Source organism: Polypterus senegalus, chromosome 2, assembly GCF_016835505.1.
Source record: "Polypterus senegalus isolate Bchr_013 chromosome 2, ASM1683550v1, whole genome shotgun sequence".
NCBI classification, from domain to species: Eukaryota; Metazoa; Chordata; class Cladistia; order Polypteriformes; family Polypteridae; genus Polypterus; species Polypterus senegalus.
Window position 1 is genome coordinate 105268727 of NC_053155.1, and position 21676 is coordinate 105290402.

General features: G+C 37.6%; 1 protein-coding gene across 18 annotated transcripts in view; it reads left to right on the plus strand.

Moving 5' to 3' along the window:
• Window positions 1-21676, plus strand: part of tenm4 (teneurin transmembrane protein 4) — a 627939-nt gene that overhangs the window by 246204 nt on the left and 360059 nt on the right. For all 18 annotated transcript variants that reach the window (XM_039744302.1, XM_039744300.1, XM_039744305.1 and 15 more), the window contains one exon: window positions 1762-2031. In XM_039744302.1, coding sequence (XP_039600236.1) covers window positions 1762-2031 — 270 coding nt within the window. The remainder of the gene's footprint in view (window positions 1-1761; window positions 2032-21676) is intronic.

Here is a 21676-nt window from a genome sequence, read left to right on the forward strand (position 1 = left end):
TGATTGATGATTGATGGTTGATGCTGTAAGGGGAGGCAAGACAGGGGGAGGAGGAGCTGGAGAGGGTGCTAGAAAGTTGTGTTTGGGGTTAGGAAGTCGGCGATTGTTCAAGTAAAACTTTTGTGACACTTTATCATGTCAGTCGCTACAGCATCATAGAAAAGATCACATTACCGCGAACAAAAGGTGATTAATCATCACAACCAGGTGTAATTGAAAAAATAGCAGGACAAATCGAGGTCAGAAATTAAAGGCAAAGAGTAGACAACAGAACAGCCTACTTTATGTGAAAACAGCATTGTCAGATGTTGGGATTGCATAGGGTAGGATCGCGAATGCGACTGAGAAAATGAAACTGCCCTAAGAAGAAGTCTGACTGCATTCTCATAAAATAGTAAGAATAAAAGCAGCTCATTTCTCAAAACTGAGTCGTCGGGGATCAAACCCGTGAAGTTTTGATTACCAGCCTACAGTTGTAGTAAATGCATGTCAATGTCGCACCCTAACGCGGGTTCTTTTTTTGAATAAAAGCACACTTGTTCTGTTATATTTGTACCTTTTGTGAAAGTTTTTCTTTGATATTTGGACTTTAGGCTTCACACATTATAAACGTCATGTCTACATTTTGTCAATTATTACTAAAACATGAAAAATATTGCTTTTTTAACGATGTATTTACATAGATCGTCGTAGACACCGAACACACATAAAATTCATGTGTTCTAAATAGCGATATAGTATTTATAAAAGGTGTCATTTTGCTTGACTTCTCACTCTATACAACTCCAAGCAACTGACACGCAGGTAAATAGACTTGAACTGAGAAAACTGAGCGCCGGTGGGGGATGTGATAGCAGACTGCTTGCTGTTTGCTGCTTATCAACACATTTGAAGGACAAAAGACGCTGATGGAGAGGTGAGAAGCAATTTATGGTGGGACGGACCTACAAGTTTTTTCGTAGGCTCTGGTAATTCTAGTGCTAATTAGCTAAACCAGATTGTCCTGGTAGTGAACATGAGTGCATGTGTAAATGTACCGAGTAACTGTACTACAACAGGACATATGACTGAATGAAATCAAAAGCTACACTAATAGAAATGCTGACTAAAACATGAAATTTCAATGTTAAACTTAAAAAATCCTCCAGTGCAATTTGGAATTTCTTTTGATCATTTTTAAACATCCACAAAACTGTTGTTATTAAATGTCACTTTCTTGCTTTTAACCTAGCAAAATGGCATCTAAAACCAAACCATTTCCCCAGATTACAGTTGTTAATACTCTGGAATATTAGTCTTAGATCTAATTGCCCTAAACTAAAAATTGCTTACATATCGGCAAGTATTACATTTACTTTGTGGTCATCATTTCTTGGGTAAGTCAGCCCATCTTACATCAAGTTTACCAAAAAAGATTATACTGTACAATTCCAGTTGATATGTTTCATGGTAATTTGTGGCTGATAAAACTATAAATTATATACCACCCATAACAAATGCTTAAATATTCCTGTTTTACATGTATGTAGCTAAAAAGTGATTTTCACAAAGAAAAAAGAGTATAATGTATGGTGTTTTTTGATGTTTGAACTCTTAATTAAAACTGTGATAGGTCTGACATTTTAATATCTTGCTTTCTATTTAATATATTGAATTTCTACAGAAATTGTTTATTTCGATACAGTAACAGTCATTTATTGCTGAAATAATTTCTGCAGTTGCACTAAATCTGGAAAAAATGATGCATATTTTATTTCCTAGGAGCTGATTTCTCACTCAGAGATTTGGGGTTTGCCGAAGTAATGACTCAGCATAACACAGGCTACCGGACAGATATTGGATTGCCTCATCGTGGATACTCCATTAGCGCAGGCTCTGATGCTGACACAGAAATGGATGGAATCATGTCTCCAGAACATGCAGTCAGACTATGGGGGCGTAATGCCAAATCAGGACGCAGTTCTTGTTTGTCCAGTAGAGCCAATTCAAATCTCACTCTTACAGACACAGAACATGAAAACACAGAAAATGGTAAGAATAAGTATTTGTAATCTTTTACTTTATTTGATAATAAAATATACAAATGACCTAATATTTTGACATGTTTTAATTAAGTTAGAGCATCTAACTACAATGTGGATGATTGTGCAGTGGTAAAGATATTATATGTGTATTTGTTATTTAGACTCATGTTGTGACATAAAGGTATTTCCATTATCTAACATGAATGTTAAATTAACAATAATAGATAAGGACTAATATACTATAAAATTAGTTGCTTTCATCTTTCTTCTTCATTTTTACACTTAGATAATTACTTAAATATTTAGTTTTTCTTGCTTCTGTTACTTTTTCTGGCTCAGGAGAATGTTTGTTGCTAGAAACCCATCTAGTTTTAGGTGTTTGAAATATTGAACCCTAGTCTTCAGATGTTGAATTTTGTATACAGTATATTATATACTTTATTTTTTTTGTTTCTTGTGAAAAATAAAGTCATATACTAGTAGGTGTTTATTGGATAAATGTTAATTTAGTAAAATTTATTTTGATTTGTTTTTTGCTCCTTTAAAGAGAAAAGTTAAGCATTTTAATATATTACTATTATACATCTGATGATCTGTTTTAGGAAGGTTTCTAAACATAGGACCATAAGTCCACTTCTAGCTATACTGCATTAAAGCAATTACTCATACACTATATCTTTGGTGGTTTTGTCTGATATTTATTTCTTAATTCTTAAATATTTGTATATTATTCACTACATTCTTTTTGTATTTATTAGCAGACATAATTAATCGGTAATTAACATTTCTTTGTGGCTGATTCTGTCTGCATTATCTTCATGTGTCTGCAATCCTCTTAGAAAAGCAAGCTCAGTAAAAGATGGATGGATCATAATTTTATTTACTGTTTGAAAACAGTAACTACTGTAGCTTACGAATTACTCTATCATATCTGTTCTGTTGAAATATTTTATGAAGAACATGGACTAAAAAGTTACTAATATTTATAGTCAAAGTCTAATAGTAAACCTGTTTCATTCAGCAAATCACTTAAGCTAGCTGAACAAACATTAATTCATCTTAAAAATTAGAAAAAAACAATGGCAGCTAGTAGTTTCACTCTCCAATTTACAGTCAGAAAAACTGTTCAATTTTTGATAATCTTGCTTTCCCAGAGACATGTCAGTTATAGTATAACATAATTGGCAAAATATGCTTGAAAAGTTTTTATTGGAGCACTTACACTCTGTAGCTGTGGTAAAAAACATTTTAAATTAACTCTTCTGTTATAAAAACGTGTGCACTTTTCATTATCATTATTGCTAAATTGTACTGTACAACTCTCATGCATCTAGTTGCAAAAGTCTTATGAAACGTTCCCACTAATCTTTGAGATGTAGGATGTATTTTTAGTACTTTGTTTGGAGTGTAAAGCTGAGGAATGAGATGCAGGATTTACAAGGTTGAGGTCTTTTTTATTTTCTTGCTTGCTTTTATTTTCTTACTGATTGTTTTTAAGCTACATTTTCTGTTTTAGGCAGTATATGCTACTAAAACAGTCACTGGTTACCCAGACAGTGGAATACTTTCCTATCATACCTGAAGCTATATTTAGGTTAGTGTAAAACCACAGTTCATGTTAAAAGAGACAGTGTTGTCAGCATTGGAAAGACTCTCATGAATATTGATTTTGAATTAATTGAAATTGACAAGAGGAAAATCAAACATATATTAGTTATGTTTCATTGTTGCTGAGGAGAAAGGAAACCAGCTGCCTTTTGCTCATAATGCACCTTTATCAATGGATAAACTAAGCTGGCATTTACAACAAATAGAAAAGTACTAAGTCATTTAATAACCAAGCTATATAAATTGTGTAAATTTTATTTGTGAGGGTATACTACTTGTGTGGTGGTCTCTAGCATAGGTTAATTGAAAATACATAACAGTTCATTGACACTTGAAAGCATTTGTGTCATGAATGTTGTTTTGGTGGTCCTATGTATGAGTTCTAATTATTCATTTCTGATTTACTTAGCCTTTATGGTTATTGAAAAAAATTCTAAATTTGATGTCATTGTTTAACAGTTTTGACACTGATGATCATGTTCTCAGATCCAGGCTGTTATCTTAAAATTAGACAAGAACACAGACATATTCTGGTAAAGTGAGGTCCCCGGCTGAGGGAAGGAAGGAGGGAAAAAAAGGAGAATTCAAAAAAAGGAATAAGGCCGATTGGAAGAAAAGAAAGTAGGTTAAAAAGACAGACAGAGAGAGAGAGACGGCAGGAGCGTGGGAGATATCCATCACTAGTGAGCAGATGAAAGGCAGAGAAGGCAGACAGTCAGGAGGGAGTCCCTCGGAACGTGTGGACGGCACTCAGGAGCTGATGGCCACCCCAGCTGAGTGACCTGGAAGTTGGAGTGGCAGAAGCACTGCTCAGTCGTAGGGACTCGCCGGAGAGGGGCAGTGGGCCTGCAGGGGAAGGGGAGGCTGAGAAAGGTATTCTGTGGGTAGTGCCGTGGACCACAGGGTGGAAGTAGGTGTCGGAGGTTCAATGGTGTGCCCTGCCTGGAGCCAGAGAGGGCTACAAGGGGCCTGAGGCTAGGAACAGCACTGAAGGTGGGCTGGTCTGTTAGATAAGGGCCTCCTTGGCTGCAAGAGTCCGAATTGGGTTAAGCCAAGGAGACGTCAGTTTTTAAACTGCAGCAGGGCTCATTATTTTTAATAAATGCCAGTGTTTTAACTTCGTTTTTGTGATGGGTTTTTAACCTCCAGCCTCACCTGCTTTTATGGGATTATTTGTTGCATTTTTGAGCACTGCATATTTGGACACTTGTTTTGATTTGTTTTAAATAAAAGCACTCCAGCACTTTTCACCATCCCCTTTCTTGGCGTGTTTGTCCTTATCTGCTCAGCTCATCCCAGTCATGACTATCGACACTGTTGGGTTCAAGAGGCTCCCAGAATGGAAGAGGGAGCATGGAGCCAACCCACACCGTCACACACTCTTGAAAACTTTTAACATGTAAATTTTGCTCAAGTGTTAGAAAATTCCTCTTCATACAGAGAAGGTTAGACACATGAATATTTTGCCAATTAGAGTGGTAGAGAGTAGGACTTTAGGGCCTTTCAAGACTTGATTTGATGTTATTTCTGGCAAATTAGATAGAAAGGATTGGAAAGCTTTGTTGGGCTAAATAGCCTGTTCTTGTAAATTTTTTGTAATGTCTCTCTATTATATAAAAAAAATCCTGGACGAGACGAGACTTTTTATCCTGGGATGAGACGAGACTTTTTCAGAGAGATAATTTCAAGTCCCGCGAGATGAGACTTTGTGCCAAGAGATTTAACTACGCCCGGGACCAGAAATAAAAGACAAAGAGTAGAAGACAAAGTAGAATGTCGTAAAGAGGTTCAAAAATGTTGGTGCATTACACATGCAGAGCATGTTAGAGATAATGAAAGTAGTAAAATTCGAAAGTCTCAAAAAACTGATAGTAAAGATTACGTTAACACAAACAACTCAGTGAAATAACGGAACAGCGGAAAGAGATCAAACATATGGATATAGGTGATATGTCAGAAGTATATAGATATTGTTTGGTCTTAAAGTTTAAGTCAAAGACTTGTAGATTGTCTAATTCATGTTGCAATCAGGGAAAAGTAGTGTTTCTTCCCAATGAAGAGGTGTATCTGCGAGAAATAAAAGATTTGTTATTTGGTGGAAGTGAAATCCAAAAAAACACTACAGGCAAAATATCTGAATCTACAATAATCTGTTCGCACTCGCATCAATCAATGCTCAAAATGTAGATTTACACAATTTAGGACCATACGCTATGAGAATCTGTGATCCCGCAACAATTAAAGCTACTACAAGTTTAATTTCAAAGAAACCACGATTCAGTCAGGTTTATATTTATGATCACAGAGAAGCGATGCAACATAGAATCGAAATAGTTCAATGATTGGACATATTAGAAATTATACAGCAAATAATGGAAACAAATCCATATGTCCAAAAGTATCGCACTTTACACAAAATTTATCTGAAAAACACAGACAAAGAAGTTTTCTTAGATTTCTATATGATCTGAAAGATCACGCAGGTCATCATACCCTAGAGTTTTATAGGTTTATTTAGACATTTTAATCAGTTTTAATTGCTTTTTATTAATATACTTTAAATGTTATGCTGTATTTGAATATGGAAAATTCCACTGACAAAGTATTCATTTAATATCTGATATCAGGCATAGTACTGAAACACAGCCATGCTTCAGATCTTGGCAGTTGTGCTTGTTTACTACAGAAAAGAAGTTCTTAGTACCATTTCTGTCTTAAGAGTACACATTGGTGATTTTTACAGCACATATCCCAATGAAAGTTATCTGTTTAGATAGGAGACGAGAAGCTGTTCAGCTGTCCAGGTAGTTAGAGAATGAGAAATATAATTTATATTGCTGATTTGAAACAAATGTATATATGGAACAGCAGAACATCTGAAAACATTAAAGAAACATTTTGGTTTCCCAATACTGTAACATTTCTGCTTGAGATAATGTTTGAGCAAATAACAATAGGTTATGTTTCTTTTGCTTGCCACAAAAAAGCACTATATTGTGATGAAATAAACTGCTGTGGTAAAACTGAGTTACAGCAGCTTTGCTGATCTGTGGATTTAGTTATGCTTTATTATTAAGAATAAGCATGTTAAATTTGACATTTCAGTGATTAATAGACTGAAGACTGAAGTGGAACCTGGTTGAGGTTTCCTTCTTTCCTTCTTGTGAGCTGCAGAGGGGGATGAAAGACATTGGTGCACCTTGTCAACCCCTAACCCAGCATTTTACCCTTATTTAAGCCCATTAACTGCCTCGCTTGCGCACATGTATGAAAATGTCCAAGTAGTGTATGTATATGCTTGTTGAATACCAAAAACCACAAACCAGAATTATTTCCTACGACAGGGTGTTTCTTCAAAAGCCTCTTGCAGTGTTACCTTCCAAGGTCTGAGCCTTTGCACACTTGCCTCCTAATTTTAATATCATGAAGTTCTTATTAATTACATTCATTTGTGCACCTTTATTTGGTTTATATATAGGCCAGCCCAGAGACATATGATGGCAGGCGGTTGAATAGCAGCACCTAAATGGAACTTCATATCCACCAACATTTTAACTAACATTATTTATATTTATCATTATTGCAAACATCCCAAAACAGCAAATGAGCAGTGTAGCAATAGCCACTAATTTTATGGGCAAAAAATCTTTATTGGAATCTGGAAGATCAGTTCGGAATCCCACATGGTCAACTCCAGACATTGCCCTATGATAACCAAAGTAAGAAACGCAATAATAGAGCAGTCTTCAACTTTAAATCAGTTTAGTATTGCTGATATAAAAGACACAATAAAAACCTTAAGAAAAGCCCATGATAACAAATGAACCATTAAAACAATTGTGTCCAAGGTCATGGAGATTCTGGACCAGGATGGATAACAAAATTTTAGAATCATCTTGATTGTGGAGAACTCAGAAGGCTCTGAGATGATGGACTTCCTATGGGAAAATTTGCTGAAGTGGCTTTCTACTGTTGTTGGGGTAAATATTGAAATAAATTATAGCATATATAGAATATACTGTACATTGATCTTTACTCTCACATGGATCACCTTAGGCCTGTGTTTCCTAACCTTTTCTTCAGTTGTGGCACACTTTTTTAAGTAAAATATCCCAAGACATACCACTGTTTTACTAACCACAAACAAATTATATGTTATACGTATGCTCTACTGCCTGAAGGGGCAGGATTACTGGAGAAACTGGTAATAAAGCACATCCGAGATCAACGTTTGCAGACATAGCATTTAGTGAGCACTTTGGTGGCATCTCCAAGCTGCTTCATCCTTTTGCCCACCCCTCTCTGCCTCAGAGGCAACTCATATGCCCACTATCCACCAGCGTTGTTAAGCTTGCGGGCGATCGTACATGTTGGGCAGATGGATTCTACCGGTGTGGAGAATCTGAAGTGGTTGAAGTGCTGTGTCTGCAACAAAACACTCACAGAAGCTGCTTTTAGGCATGCTTCTCCAGGTAGTCCTATTCTCCTCAGACAGGTCTCGACCACCTGAGGAGGTTATCCATCTCAAGTTCAGACCCAGGTGCTACACTGTCTGAGTAGCTCTCATGGTGCATCACTGAGCCGCGGCACACTGGTTGAAAAACACTGCCCTAGTCCATTTATTATCAGGCTGCTAAGATGTGGAAAAAGCCAGAACATCCTGCAAGCAATGAGGAAAACCCTAAATCTTCCACAAAGATTGAAGGATCGTGTTTTTTTGCTGAATACTCCATATTAACTGTACAGCAACACCACAAAATAAACCCAGTCTTGAAGATGGAAAAGCATGTAGGTCTCATTGTGTACTTTTTATATTTAGCAATGGCACAACATTTGTAATCGTAGTGGGCACGTCTACTTTGACATCCTGCAAAAAGCAGTGGTTGCTAATGAGGATTTCAAGTAAACGGGGTTGGTCTCTGTAATTTTTTATATGAAAACTAAACTCATGTGTATGTGTTCTTTGCAGTTCTCCCATATCCCAGGTTCCCTTGTACTTATTCGCTTCACTCTATCTATTTCAATTTCCTTATTATACCTCAATTTTACTTCTTCACTCCAGGTTCCCTGACGTACAAGGCAAATGCCCTGTGAACTTCCAGTTGCTGCTTTGACCCATGGTACTAAACTTTTTCAACTAGCCAATGAGTAGTCCACAAAATGAGGCTGCCCTTATATAGAGCTAAGCAACGTAGCACTGCTGCATAAAGTATCAAGTCGCCTTTTATTCAATGGTTACTATGGGATGTTGCTGTGGAAATAATTGTACCCATATGATTTTACTTGCTCGTTTCTATTTTATCTTTTTCACCAAGTGTAACTGGTGGGCCACTGTTGGTTGTAACTCTGCCTTATACATTGTTTCATTTTTTGTAAACACATGTCACATATATACAGTACTACAGTAATTATAGTACTGATGAATAACTCATAAAAGAATATTATAATACTTTACTAAATGTAATAGTCCAGTGGTACATGGGGATGGTAGTGCAATGTCTTACCTTGGGTGCTGGCAATTTAGGTTTTTTTCATATTTGTTTTTTTCTTTTTGGTGCACTATGTGCATTTCTTACTTATGGCTGTATTCTGTTTTACGGTGCTTTTTCTTGTTTTGTATTTTGCTTCGTATTTCTACTCACTTTTGTTTATATTTTAATGTTTGTTTTTCACAAAGCCTTGTGAAATGTCTGATCCCTGTCTGCTCCTCAGAAAAGGGGGAGTGTTGCAGATTTTATATCACAATTCTAAAGATATTACATTTATTCAAGAAACACATTTACTTAAATCATCACACACTATATACTTCTGCCTTTTACACACAGCTGTGACAAGTTGTCATAGATAACTATACAACTTTAGAATACCCTGAACCTCAGCTATCCAATAGTAATGAGCCTTTTACTGTATGTGGCTTGATGTAGATGGGATCTTTGATTAAAGCAGATTCACTCAGTTGTGACTTCCTGTTCGTCTCGGCATATGTGTGTACATATTGCATAGTTTAGTGATGAAAGAGAGTAGACAACATGGAAACATGATTTATTTAAAAAAAGACCCTCTTCAGTATTTGTGAATTTCCCCTTAATAAAGTATCTATCTATCTATCTATCTATCTAAAAATATCATTATTGCTTTAGATTGACTTGTGGGTTTATTGCAAAGTACACAAACAACTTAGAAATATGGCAGGCCTCCTTGTGCATAAGTAGCTTCCAGATTATTTTTGGTTTATTAACCCAGCAGCCAGAGAGTACTCCATTCTCTGTACTTTGTTTGGAACTCAGTTTTGCTTTGACTTACTTTTTAATTCTCATTTTCTGGGCCCCACTATAACAACTGTTATTCTAGTCTCTTTCTCCTTCTCTGACCAAAACATGTGCCATGTTACGTTTTTCTTTCTTCTGTTCTAGCTAGGCACCACATGGAGATTCAATATCTCCCTCCATCAGTAGAAGTGCTTCTGATACATCCTTTACCTGACTGCTGTTAAGAGCTTCCTATGTAATGCCTCTATTGCATTTGCAAGTGGCTTAGTCTGGCAGGCTTGACAGTCAGTTGCTGAACTGGAGTCTTGCCTTACACAGCTTGAGAGTTCCCGCCCAAAAGTTGTGGATCAGGATTACAAAATGAGCATTGCCAAAACAAGAAATTAACTAAATTCTTTTCTGTTGCCCCATTTTTTATCCACTGTGTTAAGTGCATGTTGCCATGTTTCCGGTGCATGGCCAGGTTAGCTTTTGGCTCTGCAGCTCCATAAATGTGATTCATCTTCCAAACTGAACCCCTCAACAAATATGGCATTTCTAAAATAGGGTAAAGACCTCACTAATTGTTCAAACTGCAGACAGCTCTGATGAACTACAGTGCCAAGCTACTTGTGATTGTCCTCTAATGCTAGGTGCAGTTGGAAATTTAAAAATTAATACACCCTAACCCAAACTAGTTTATCATATCCTGGAAGGTATTTGAAAATTTTTCCTGCTTAATCTTTGTCATATACAGTATGCTCCTTCTTCTTTGCCTCACCCCTCAGTTTTTAGGACATTTGGAGTCCCTTTATCCATTCCCATTTTTTTCTTTTGCCTCACTCCTCTCATCTAAATCCAATATCCCCAATAGCCATTGTGCTGGAACTCCGTCTTCCAAAGCATTCAAATTCTTCAAAAAATTCTGACCACCAGCACACACAATATAAAATTGTACATTGATTATATCGTAACCCATGAATTTGTCATCTAATTGGTCTAACCCCTGATCATATAAATTTCATTTTCTCCCTCAGTAGTCCTAGAACTTTCCCCCACATGTTCTGTAACTGTCCGATTGTGTCACTTTCATCATATGTTGCTGATTCCCTCTCTTCAATTCTATCCTACCATATCCCTGTGACACTGCAAATGCTGCTACTATTGGATTGCATTATTGTGGTTTCTACTTATTATATTGTTATATTCAAATGTTTTCTTACATTTTCTTTTGGCAAATACAAATTAAGAACAAATAAAAAAAATACAGGCCAGCCCCAAAATTCCATACAAAACTTGAAGTCCATCATAACAGAATGCCACATAGGAATAACTCTTCAGGAACTAACTAGCTTGAGAGAATAATAATGACTTCCAGGTTCATTCTCTGCTTATGAGTCCCTGTTGGCTCCTGTACAACCCCACTAGCTTTTAAATGGGATCTACAATAATCAGTGTTCATTGCTGTTAACTGCACACACTGTCTGACTTTTATTTTGACTCATGCTACATTTTGATACAAGGAAGGAGCCTTCTCGATGAAACAAGTCAGCATACTGTATAAAAACATGATCTGTCAGCAAATTATTCCAGTCACTGTTATTTTTAAAAATGTTTCATTTCTTCATCTTCATCTTCCTATGTGCATTCTTTGATCCAAAAGTTGGCAACCACCATTTTATAGTTCCCATTATTTATTCTGCCTTACTGTTTGCTTCTGGAAATCTGAAAACCATGAAAAATGGTTACCCTAGAGGAGTTAGGAATACAGTGGAACCTCTGGTCATGACTGTAATTTGTTCCAAAACTGTGGTTGCAACCCAATTTAGTCATGACCTGAACTAATTTTCCCCATAAGATTGTATGTAAATACAAATTAATCTGTTCCAGATCATACAAACTGCATGTAAATACGAGGTGTGGCAGAAAAGTAATGAGACTGATTTTTTATTTACCAAAGTTTTTATTTTTTTCAAACATCAATGTTATCTCCTTCAAAGTAGTTCCCTTGGACAGCTACACACCGATGGAGACGTTGTTACCACTGTTGGTAGCAGCGCTGGAAGTCTTCAACCGGTATGGTCTTCAGCATGTCCGTTACACTCTTTTGGATGTTTTCTAAAGTCCCGAAATGACGTCCTTTGAGGACATTTTTCAGTTTAGGAAAAAGGAAAAAGTCACACGGACTGAGGTCAGGTGAATAAGGGGGCTTGGGAACCACAGGAATGCGTTTTTTCGATTGTCCTTCTGCTCAATTGTGAGGTTTTTCTGCACCATTTTGGCACAGACCTTTCGCATGTGCAAATGTTCAGTCAAAATTTGATGAACGGTAAATCTGTTCAAATTTAATTGTTCACTCAACATTCTTAATGTTAAACGACGGTCTGATCTCACAAGAGTGTTCACACGTTCAATGTTTTCATTGGTTTTCGAAGTTGAAGGCCTCCCTGAAAAACTTGAGCTCGGGATAAAGAATGTTCCCCATAGGCCTGTTTTAACTTTTCAAACGTCACACTTGCCGATTCTCCAAGCTTATGACAAAATTTAATGGCACAACGTTGCTCCAAATTCTGCTGTTCCATTTTGCGTGACGCACAACCAAAAACACAACTTCGCTAATAGCAGTCACAAACATCACGTAGTTAACGGAAGGAGTTGAAACTCACACTGAGCTATGGGAGGGTACTGATACACGTGCTCTATCAAGGACAACAGCACAGCGTTGCCAGATCGCTTGCAGTGTTGCCAGTCTCATTATTTTTCTGCCACACCTCGTATATATTTTTTATAAGATTTTTAAGCACAAAAACAGTTAATTATACCATAGAATGCACAGTGTAATAGTAAACTAAATGTAAAAACATTGAATAATATTGAGAAAACCTTGAACAACAGAGAAAACTAACATTGCAAGAGTTCGTGCTATACCCTTAGGAACTGCTGTGAAAAACCTTGTTCGCGCTACACCCTTATGAACCGTTGTGAAAAACCTTGAACAACAGAGAAAACTAACGTTGCAAGAGTTTGCACTACACCTTTACAAACTGCTTGCTGTAAACACTTTTTTAATGAGTTTTAAGCACAGGGAAAACAATAAAAATTTGAAAAATCCTGATTCATGATTTGGTCTCGTCCGTTGCGAGAGATGGACGTCTGAAGCGGAGCTCCGCTAGCAGTGGTGTTATTTTTCATATTATTGCTTATTATCCTGAGATATCCTGTATTTATCCAACCTGAGGGGCACTACTACAGTATATGGAAGCATATATAAACATGGCCAACAAGAAAAGGGGTCCGAAAGAACCGAAAACTAAAGCTACATCCAAGCTAAGGTCGGCAAGCCCAAGTTCAAGGTACAGCCTTTCAGAGACTGACCTGGATCAGATGGGCGAAAGCCCAGACTCCTCGGGACCACTGTCCGCCACATCGTCTTCGGCTGAGAGCGAAATGGGGAGCGAATGTACGAGCGTGAGTGAAGCAGGTCTCGATAGCTCACCGATTGGAGACGATCACCTGAAACTGGAAAAGACCTTGCAGTCCGTGGTTTAAACTATTCCACGCGAGCCGGGAACATCGGGAGCATCGGCTACAATAGAGCCTGCCGCCTCACCTACGGTGCACGAAAGCAGAATTGATCTGTCTAAACTGAAAGTGATGATCGCTTAGCTCATGCAAGTGATAAAGATATAATGAAAAGCGAGAAGGCGAATGAGAAGGCAAGGGAAAAGGCAAATGAGAAGCTGCGACAAGAGCTGCGGCAGGAGCGGCAGCATGATAATAAAGACTTGAAAAAACGCATGTGGGTTCGCTTTAAGGCAGTCTTTATAGATATGCTGGGTAAAATTGAAGAGCACATTCAGGAAACCTCGTTTAAACTGAGCTCACTTGCTGATCAGTTGGAGGATGTCAAGGAGTCATTCACAACTCGCATTGAAACAGCCGAAATTCTAGCTGCCAGTGCTGAAGAAAAAGCAACAACTGTTAGCTCCAAATGCAAAAAACTTGAAGACAGACTTGCTGCTTTGGAAGATGGAAGCAGAAGGAGTAATATCAGAATTGCAGGTCTGCCTGAGAATCGAGAAAATCCAAACCCTGTGAAATTTGCAGCCGAACTATTTTCTAAAATAATTGAAGAGGACTTTAAAGCATATTCTGAGATAGCAGGAGCTTATCGCGTACGTGGATCAAATACCGTTAGATCTTTTATTATTCACTTTGAGAGATTATTATTAAAGATAGAGGTGATGGCACTCCTCAGACACAAGCAAGAGATTATATATGAAAATAACCACATTCGTATCTTCCCTGATTTCTCTCCAGCAACAGCTGCTAAATGCGCAGCCTTCTATAACATTAAACTAAGGTTACGGCAAGCCAATATCAAATACAGCCTCTTGTATCCTGCCAAACTGAAAGTGGAATTGCATGGTCAATTCTATGTCTTCTCTAGCAAGGAAGAAGCAGAAAAGGAATTAAGAAAGCTGATCCCGGCACTATTCTGAAACATAATAGTGAGTCATAGCCGTTCTTGATATGGCAAGAATAAATAACCTACTGTCTGATCTATTCGTTAAGATATGGGCTTTTATCATTATATATCCTCATTATTACTCATTATTACTCGGACGCTATCTGTTTATGTTTTAATTACAGTTAGAGAAGTTTGTGCTTAATTCCTTTTTCTGTTATCTAATTATTTTTTCTCTACCCTAAACGAGACATGTTCAACATCATACCCTTGGTTTATTGTTATTGCTATTATTGCATTAAGACTTATTATGCTTATTCTGGACCACTTTCTAACATCATTCCCCAGGTTTATTATCTAGGTGTTGTGACAGATTGGGGGTGCTGTCGCTCCCTTGAACCCTTGTCCACGACTCCAGACACCAGGTTAAAGTCCAAGATTTGACTTTATTAAATCGCCACAGTGCACAAAGCACCCTCTCCTCCACTATACTCATACAATACCAATAATAAACACAATAATCCAATCCTCCAACTCCCAGAGGCAATGCCACCCTTCCACCCAGCTCAGCTTGCCGTCTAGGAGCTCCAGTAGTCCTTTTAAATACCCTGACCCGGAAGTGTTCTCAATCCCCAGTCCATGTGATCTTGTATCACTTCTGGGTCAGGTAAAATGTTCTTTTCTTCACCCCGGAAGCCCGTCGCTCTTCCTTTGACGAACGTCCGGGTTAAAGGGCACAAAGAAGTCTTCGGTCCTCCCTGCAGCTCCCTCTTGCTGCCCCTGTGGTATCCAGCAGGGTCTTGTATAAAAACTACATGTCCCATGACTCCCTGCTGGTCTTCGGAGCACTTCCATACTGCAGGGAGAGCTCCATCTGGCGACCAGGGGGTATTGGCCGGGATGACAAGCCGGCCACATCTCAAAGTGTATTATCTTAATACATTAAGATTGCTGATGATTATATATATTTTAAGTTCATAGTTTGTTAATGATTAAATTTTAGGCATATAGTATTTAGACTATATTGGTAATAGATATCTCTATTTTTTAATCCTAAAACGCAGCTGCGTGGGGGCTTGTTTTGCTTTGGACGTGCTCTGTCTCTGGGTATGTCAGAGGACGGGACTGTGTGAAGTGGGGTTTAGCCTCACGTGGGGAGGCAAAATGAGAGGGTGGGGGGTTAAGGGGGGGAGAGAAAGAGAGCAGGCTATATCTGTACAGTGTAACCTTGGATCACGACGATAATTCGTTCCAAACCTCTTGTCATAAACCGATTTGGTCGTGAACCGAATCAATTTCCCCTATAGGATTGTATGTAAATACAATTAATCTGTTCCAGACCTTACGAACTGTATGTAAACATATATTTTTTTAAAGATTAAGCACAAATATAGTTAATTACACCATAGAATGCACAGTGTAATAGTAAACTAATGTAAAAACATTGAATAACACTGACACAATACATCCAGGCTCCCTGCTCAGCTACACGCGCAGGCTCGCTCTCTCTCAGCAGCAGGCACTCTCTCTCTCAGTCTCTCTCAGCAGCAGGCACTCTCTCTCTCGGTCTCTCTGAGCAGCACGCACCCTCTCTCTCTATCTCTCTCTCAGCAGCACGCACCCTCTCTCTCAGCAGCATGCGCTGTCTCCCTCTTTGTAACATTGCCGCAGAGTTTTAAGCACGGGGTGGGGGGGGGAGTGGGTTAGGAACATTTGAACAAATCTGAACTTTATTTAAAAACCAACCACAAGCAAACAACAAAATAACATTACAGGAGTTCGCGCTATAGCCTTGCAACCGATCACCGTATAAACACTTTTTTTAAGCACAGGGGAAAAAAAATTAACATTTGAAAAAAGTGAAAAGTAACACCGCAACACTTAACGCTACGAACCGAAAAATGAACAGTTGAAAAATCCGTAATACAAAAACTAATCATAAACCACCAAGAAAACTAACCTTGCAATAGTCGAGTTCTAGCATGAAGTGAGGAGGAAATGGGTGGAGAGGAGGTTACAGTTTTGAGGGAGGGATGTTTTCCTTCAGTGTTTTCTCTTGTGTGATTTCTTGGGTTTCTGGTGTTTTTAGCTATTTAGCTGGTGGGAGCGAAAGCCTCATGCAGCCATTCCAAAAACAAAGTCCTTGTGACCCAACTCTTCGTGTTTGCCCTCCACATCACTGGCAGTCTGGCTTTGTTTACGTTGTGCTGCTTGAAAGCACGAGGGTTCTCAAATTGGTAAATGAGTAAACTGGTAAACAGTTTTTCCACCTTTTTAAGCACTTGAGGTCTCTGCCTGGTTAACACTGTAACTCCTTTTGCAACATCAGCTGCTTTAACAGATTCTTTCTGCTTTAGAAAAGTCGAAATAGTAGGTTTTGACTTCTTGTACTCGGCGGCAAGATCAGTAACACGAATGCCACGCTCAATACTTTTCAATAATTTCTTTCTTTACTTCGATTTCAATTTTCTGCAAAACTTTCATCTCACCACTCTTCACTTGCTTAGAAGTCATGGCTAACTGAAAAAGCACACGAAATACTGTAGAGCACAAAGAGATCACAGATAAAGCACGCACGTCTGACTGAGAACAATGAACAGGGAGCGGCTCAACACGTGCTTAAATACAGTAATCGGCACGTATGAACCGGAAGTGAAATGAAATAGAGCGCAAAGAGTTCACAGCGAAAGCATGCACGCATGTGCATGCACGCACGCATGTCTGACCGTGAACAATGCAACACGTGCGGAAATCATCAGTGCGCACAAACTGAAAGGGAAACTGGCTTGTTCGTATACCGAGTGTGTGGTCATGAATCGAGGCAAATGTTTGGCGAACTTTTTGGTCGTAAACCGAGTTGTACGTGTACTGAGATGTTCATGAACTGAGGTTCCACTGTACCTAATCTATCCTTTTAATCTTTATAATTATAACTGCCAACGTAATAACAGGCTGCATGGCAATAACTCTTAATTAAGAAATTAAGGGTGAAGCTGTCTCACTTCCAGTTAAGATTATAAAATGACATCAAAAATTCAGAATCGATGTCTCCATGATGGGACAGTTAACTTTGTGAGCTGGAATGTTAAAGGCCTGAATCACGAATTAAAGAGAAAGAAAGTATTCTCTCACCTAACAGGTTTAAACACTAAAATAGTATTTTTACAGGAGACCCACTTACTAAAGTATCAATCTATCTATCTATCTAAGCAAGGATCAGTTCTGGCTGCAAAAGGACTGAACTGGCCAAAAGTTCCATTCTAACTTTACAAAGAAAACTAGAGGTGTGGGAATTCTCATACATAGAACATCTCATTTGTAGCATCAGATGTAGTATTGGATCCTGAAGGGAGATATGTGATGGTCATGGGAGACTTATCTAACTGTAAAATGATTTTGATAAATGCTTATGCACCTAATGTTGATGATAAAGAATTTATAAAAAATGTATTTGCATGGCTGGGGACTTTAATTGTGTTTTAAATCCACTCGTAGATAGGACTTCTACCACAGGGGGGACGACATCTAACACTGCAAAGATAATTACAAAGTTTATAACAGATCACAACTTATAAGACCCCTAAGGGTTTTTAAACCCAAACTCCAGAACATAATCTTTCTACTCACCAGTACATCATTGTTACTCAAGAATTGATTATTTCTTTATAGATAATAATTTCTTGCCTTTGATTAAATCTTGCAAATACTATGCTATTGTTATTTCTAACCATGCACCTCTGATCTTGGAGCTACCAGACAAGGATGCCCCTTGTCACCGCTGCTGTTTGCAATTGCCATTAAACCACTGGCAATACACTGTCAAAATACTGATCAGATAAAGGGAATTTTCAGAGAAGGACTGGAACAGAAATTTTCTTTATATGAAGATGATATGGTACTGTATATATCAGACCCACAAAATTCTGTGCCTGCAGTCTTAACAGCACTTACAGAATTTCAAAAGATCTCTGGTCTCAGAATCAATCTGAATGAAAGTGTACTCTTTTCAGGGAATTCTCAAGCATATAATATTAGATTAGATACCCTACCTTTTATCATTGCAGAACAGTTTAAATAACTAGGGGTAAACATCACAAGTAAACATAAAGTTCTTTATCAACAAAATTACGCCATTTGCATGGAAAAAATTAAGCAAGACTTGTATAGATGGTCAACCCTTCATCTCACTCTAGCTGGAAGAATTAACACTGTTAAGATGAGTATTCTTCCTAAGCTCCTTTTTTTATTTCAAAACATCCCAATATACATCAATAAATTATTTTTTAACCAATTAGATTCAACAATAACCTCATTTATTTGGAACTCAAAACATCCACGTATCCAAAGAGCGACCCTACAAAGACAGAAGGCAGAAGGTGGCATGGCTCTACCTAACTTCTGGTTTTATTACTGGGCAGCAAACATACAAGCTATAAAAACCTGGACACAAATAGAAGAACAAACACAGGCTTGGTCCGCAATAGAAATAAAATCCTGCAGTACTTTTTTATATTCCCTGCTCTGTGCCCCAATAAATACAAGTTATCGGCAATACTGTATACTAATAACCCAATTGTGCTTCACTCACTTAGAATATGGAATCAAAGTAGAAAGCATTTTAAGATGGAGAAGCTTTTATCTGTGGCACCTCTGCAAGAGAACCACCTCTTTCAACCTTCACAAACATATGCAGTTTTTAATATCTGGAAAAAATTTGGTATTGACTTGCTTAGAGATTTTTATATAGATACATCTTTGCATCCTATGAACAATTACATTCCAAATTTAACATTCCAGCTACACATTTCTTTCACTATTCGAATTAGGAACTTTGTTATACAGAACCTTCCCAATTTTCCCCATCTTGCACCCTAATCCATGCTGGAAAAAATATTGCTCAATTTCAAGGACTCAGACACCATCTCTGCAATATATAAAATCATTTTACAGTCCCTCCCTTTCAAAGATCCAAGAGGACACTGGGAAAAAGATCTCTCAATTAATATATCATGAAAGGAGTGGAAAGTAGCAATGCAGAGAATTCACTCAAGCTCCATATGTGCAAAGCATACAATTATTCAACTCAAAATTATATATCGAGCACATCTGTCTCGTCTAAAACTCTCCAAAATGTTTCCAGGGCGTGATCCAACCTGCTAACGCTGCAATCAAGTCCCAGTCTCACTGGGTCACATGTTCTGGGCCTGCACCAAATTAACATCATTCCGGACCAAAATTTTAATTACCTTTCAGACAGCCTTGGTCTCACAATCCCTCCTAACTCATTAACAGCTTTGTTTGGGGTTCCTCCAGATGGGTTTAAAGTGGAGAAGGACAAACAAACTGTGATTGTATTCACTACACTTTTGGCACGCAGACTGGAAGAATCCAAACTCTCCTCTTTTAAGTCAGTGGGAAACCGATGTTTTATACTATTTGAAATTGGAAAAAATCAAATACCAAGTTAGAGGATCTGTACAGATTTTTTTCAAAACATGACAGGATCTAATGTAATATTTTAAAATAAGCTCTTAAAGCACAGAGGAAACAATTATTTCTGTATTTCTTTTTCTTCTCCATTCATCTCTATTGGCTTATCAAACTTTCAATTTAGGTATGTTTATTAACCTTAAATTTTACTCCGTTGGCTTTGCTCTCTCTCTCAGGGGCGGGGAGAGCATGGAATGATTGCAATAAAATAAATAAAATCTCAAAAAAAAAAATGAAAACTAACCTTGCATGAGTCAAGTTCTGGCATGAAGGAAGTGAGGAGGAAGCTGGGTGGAGAGGAGGTTACAGTTTTGAGGGAGTGTCCGGCTCTGCGATGGAGGGATGTTCTCCTTCAGGTGTTTTCTCTCTTGTGATTTCTTGGGTTTCTGGTGTTTTTAGCTGTTTAGCTGGTGGATCAAACTTCGCGAAATAGCGGTCTAATGTGACTTGCCTTTTCCTCCGCATTAAAATTTTTTGGAAATGCAAGACGACATGGTTGTTCATCATGTTTATCTTTAATTTGATTTAAATTTTCTTAAAACCTTTCTTCTACCTTCACTTTTTTAGAGGCCATGGTTAATTGCAAAATGAATGCAAAAGCACATGAAATAGATCACAGAGTTCACAGCGAATGCACACACATCTGACCGAGAACAATGTACAGGGAGAGACTGAACACGTGCAGAAATAATTGGCGCGTACAAACCAGAAGGGAATCTGGCTGGCTGCCAGTGTTTTTGTTTGCCAACCGAGTGTGGTCATGAACAGATGCAAAAGTTTGGCGAACTTTTTGATTGTAACCCGATTTCTATGTGTTCTGAAACGTTCGTAACCAGAGGTTTTACTGTTTGTGGCATTCAATACAGATATACTGCATAACAAATACAGTTTCTTCACCAGATAAAAAGGTGTTCTTATTAACATAATAGTGCTGTAAACCTTTATGTTGCTAATATTAATGTGTAAATTCTGCTGTTTTTAATGTAGTTTTCTTTTAGTTGATATTTTTTCAATTGACGTTTGATAGGGGTATCATTCATTTGAAGGATTTAAAATTCTTACACTGTCCAAAGACAGTTTAGAGATTATCTGTGTTTAGGAAAGAACAGGAAACAAATTTCTAATCTGACAGTTACCTGTATAAATTAGTTTAAACAGTTCCCTAAGTTAATTAGTATAATAGAATGTGGTGTAAATAATGTATAGGCTATTTATATATTTTTCATTATTTTTTTAAATATTTTTGTGATATAAGTTGGCTTGACATACACTTCAGAATATGAACAGTGGAGTCCATAAGCAAATCAATCTGTTATTTTTCCTTGAGAAAACTTATTAATACCAAAAACTTTTAGGTTTCCTTCATTTTTTATGCATAAATAAATATTCAACTTAGATTCGTAGGTAGGTATCTTTATACTATCATCGTTGCCAGGTAGTAAAAATTATGCTTTTCCTAATGTTTGCTACTTGCTTACATTTTCTCCTTACTTTGTATGGTAATATTTTCAGAATATAATCTACTTTATGTCTGTGTGAAATATTCCCTGTGCCTACTTAGATGCCTCTATTTATTCTTTTTTTCTTTTTTTGGCCAGATTTTATAGGCTTAGCTTGGTATGAGCTTATGACAGGCTTCCAGTTTATTACTTTTTCACTATACATTTTAAAGGTAAAAAGAAAATCAATGAAAGGATTTTCAGCATCCGTGTGTGATGATAATTTTGAATTCTATCAAAGCAGTGTGGTTTTATTTACAAAACTGCTTTTCAGTTTAGGTTAGAAGTCACACTCATCCTTATGTAGCCAATGCAGTGCTGGGAAAAGCATGAACCATG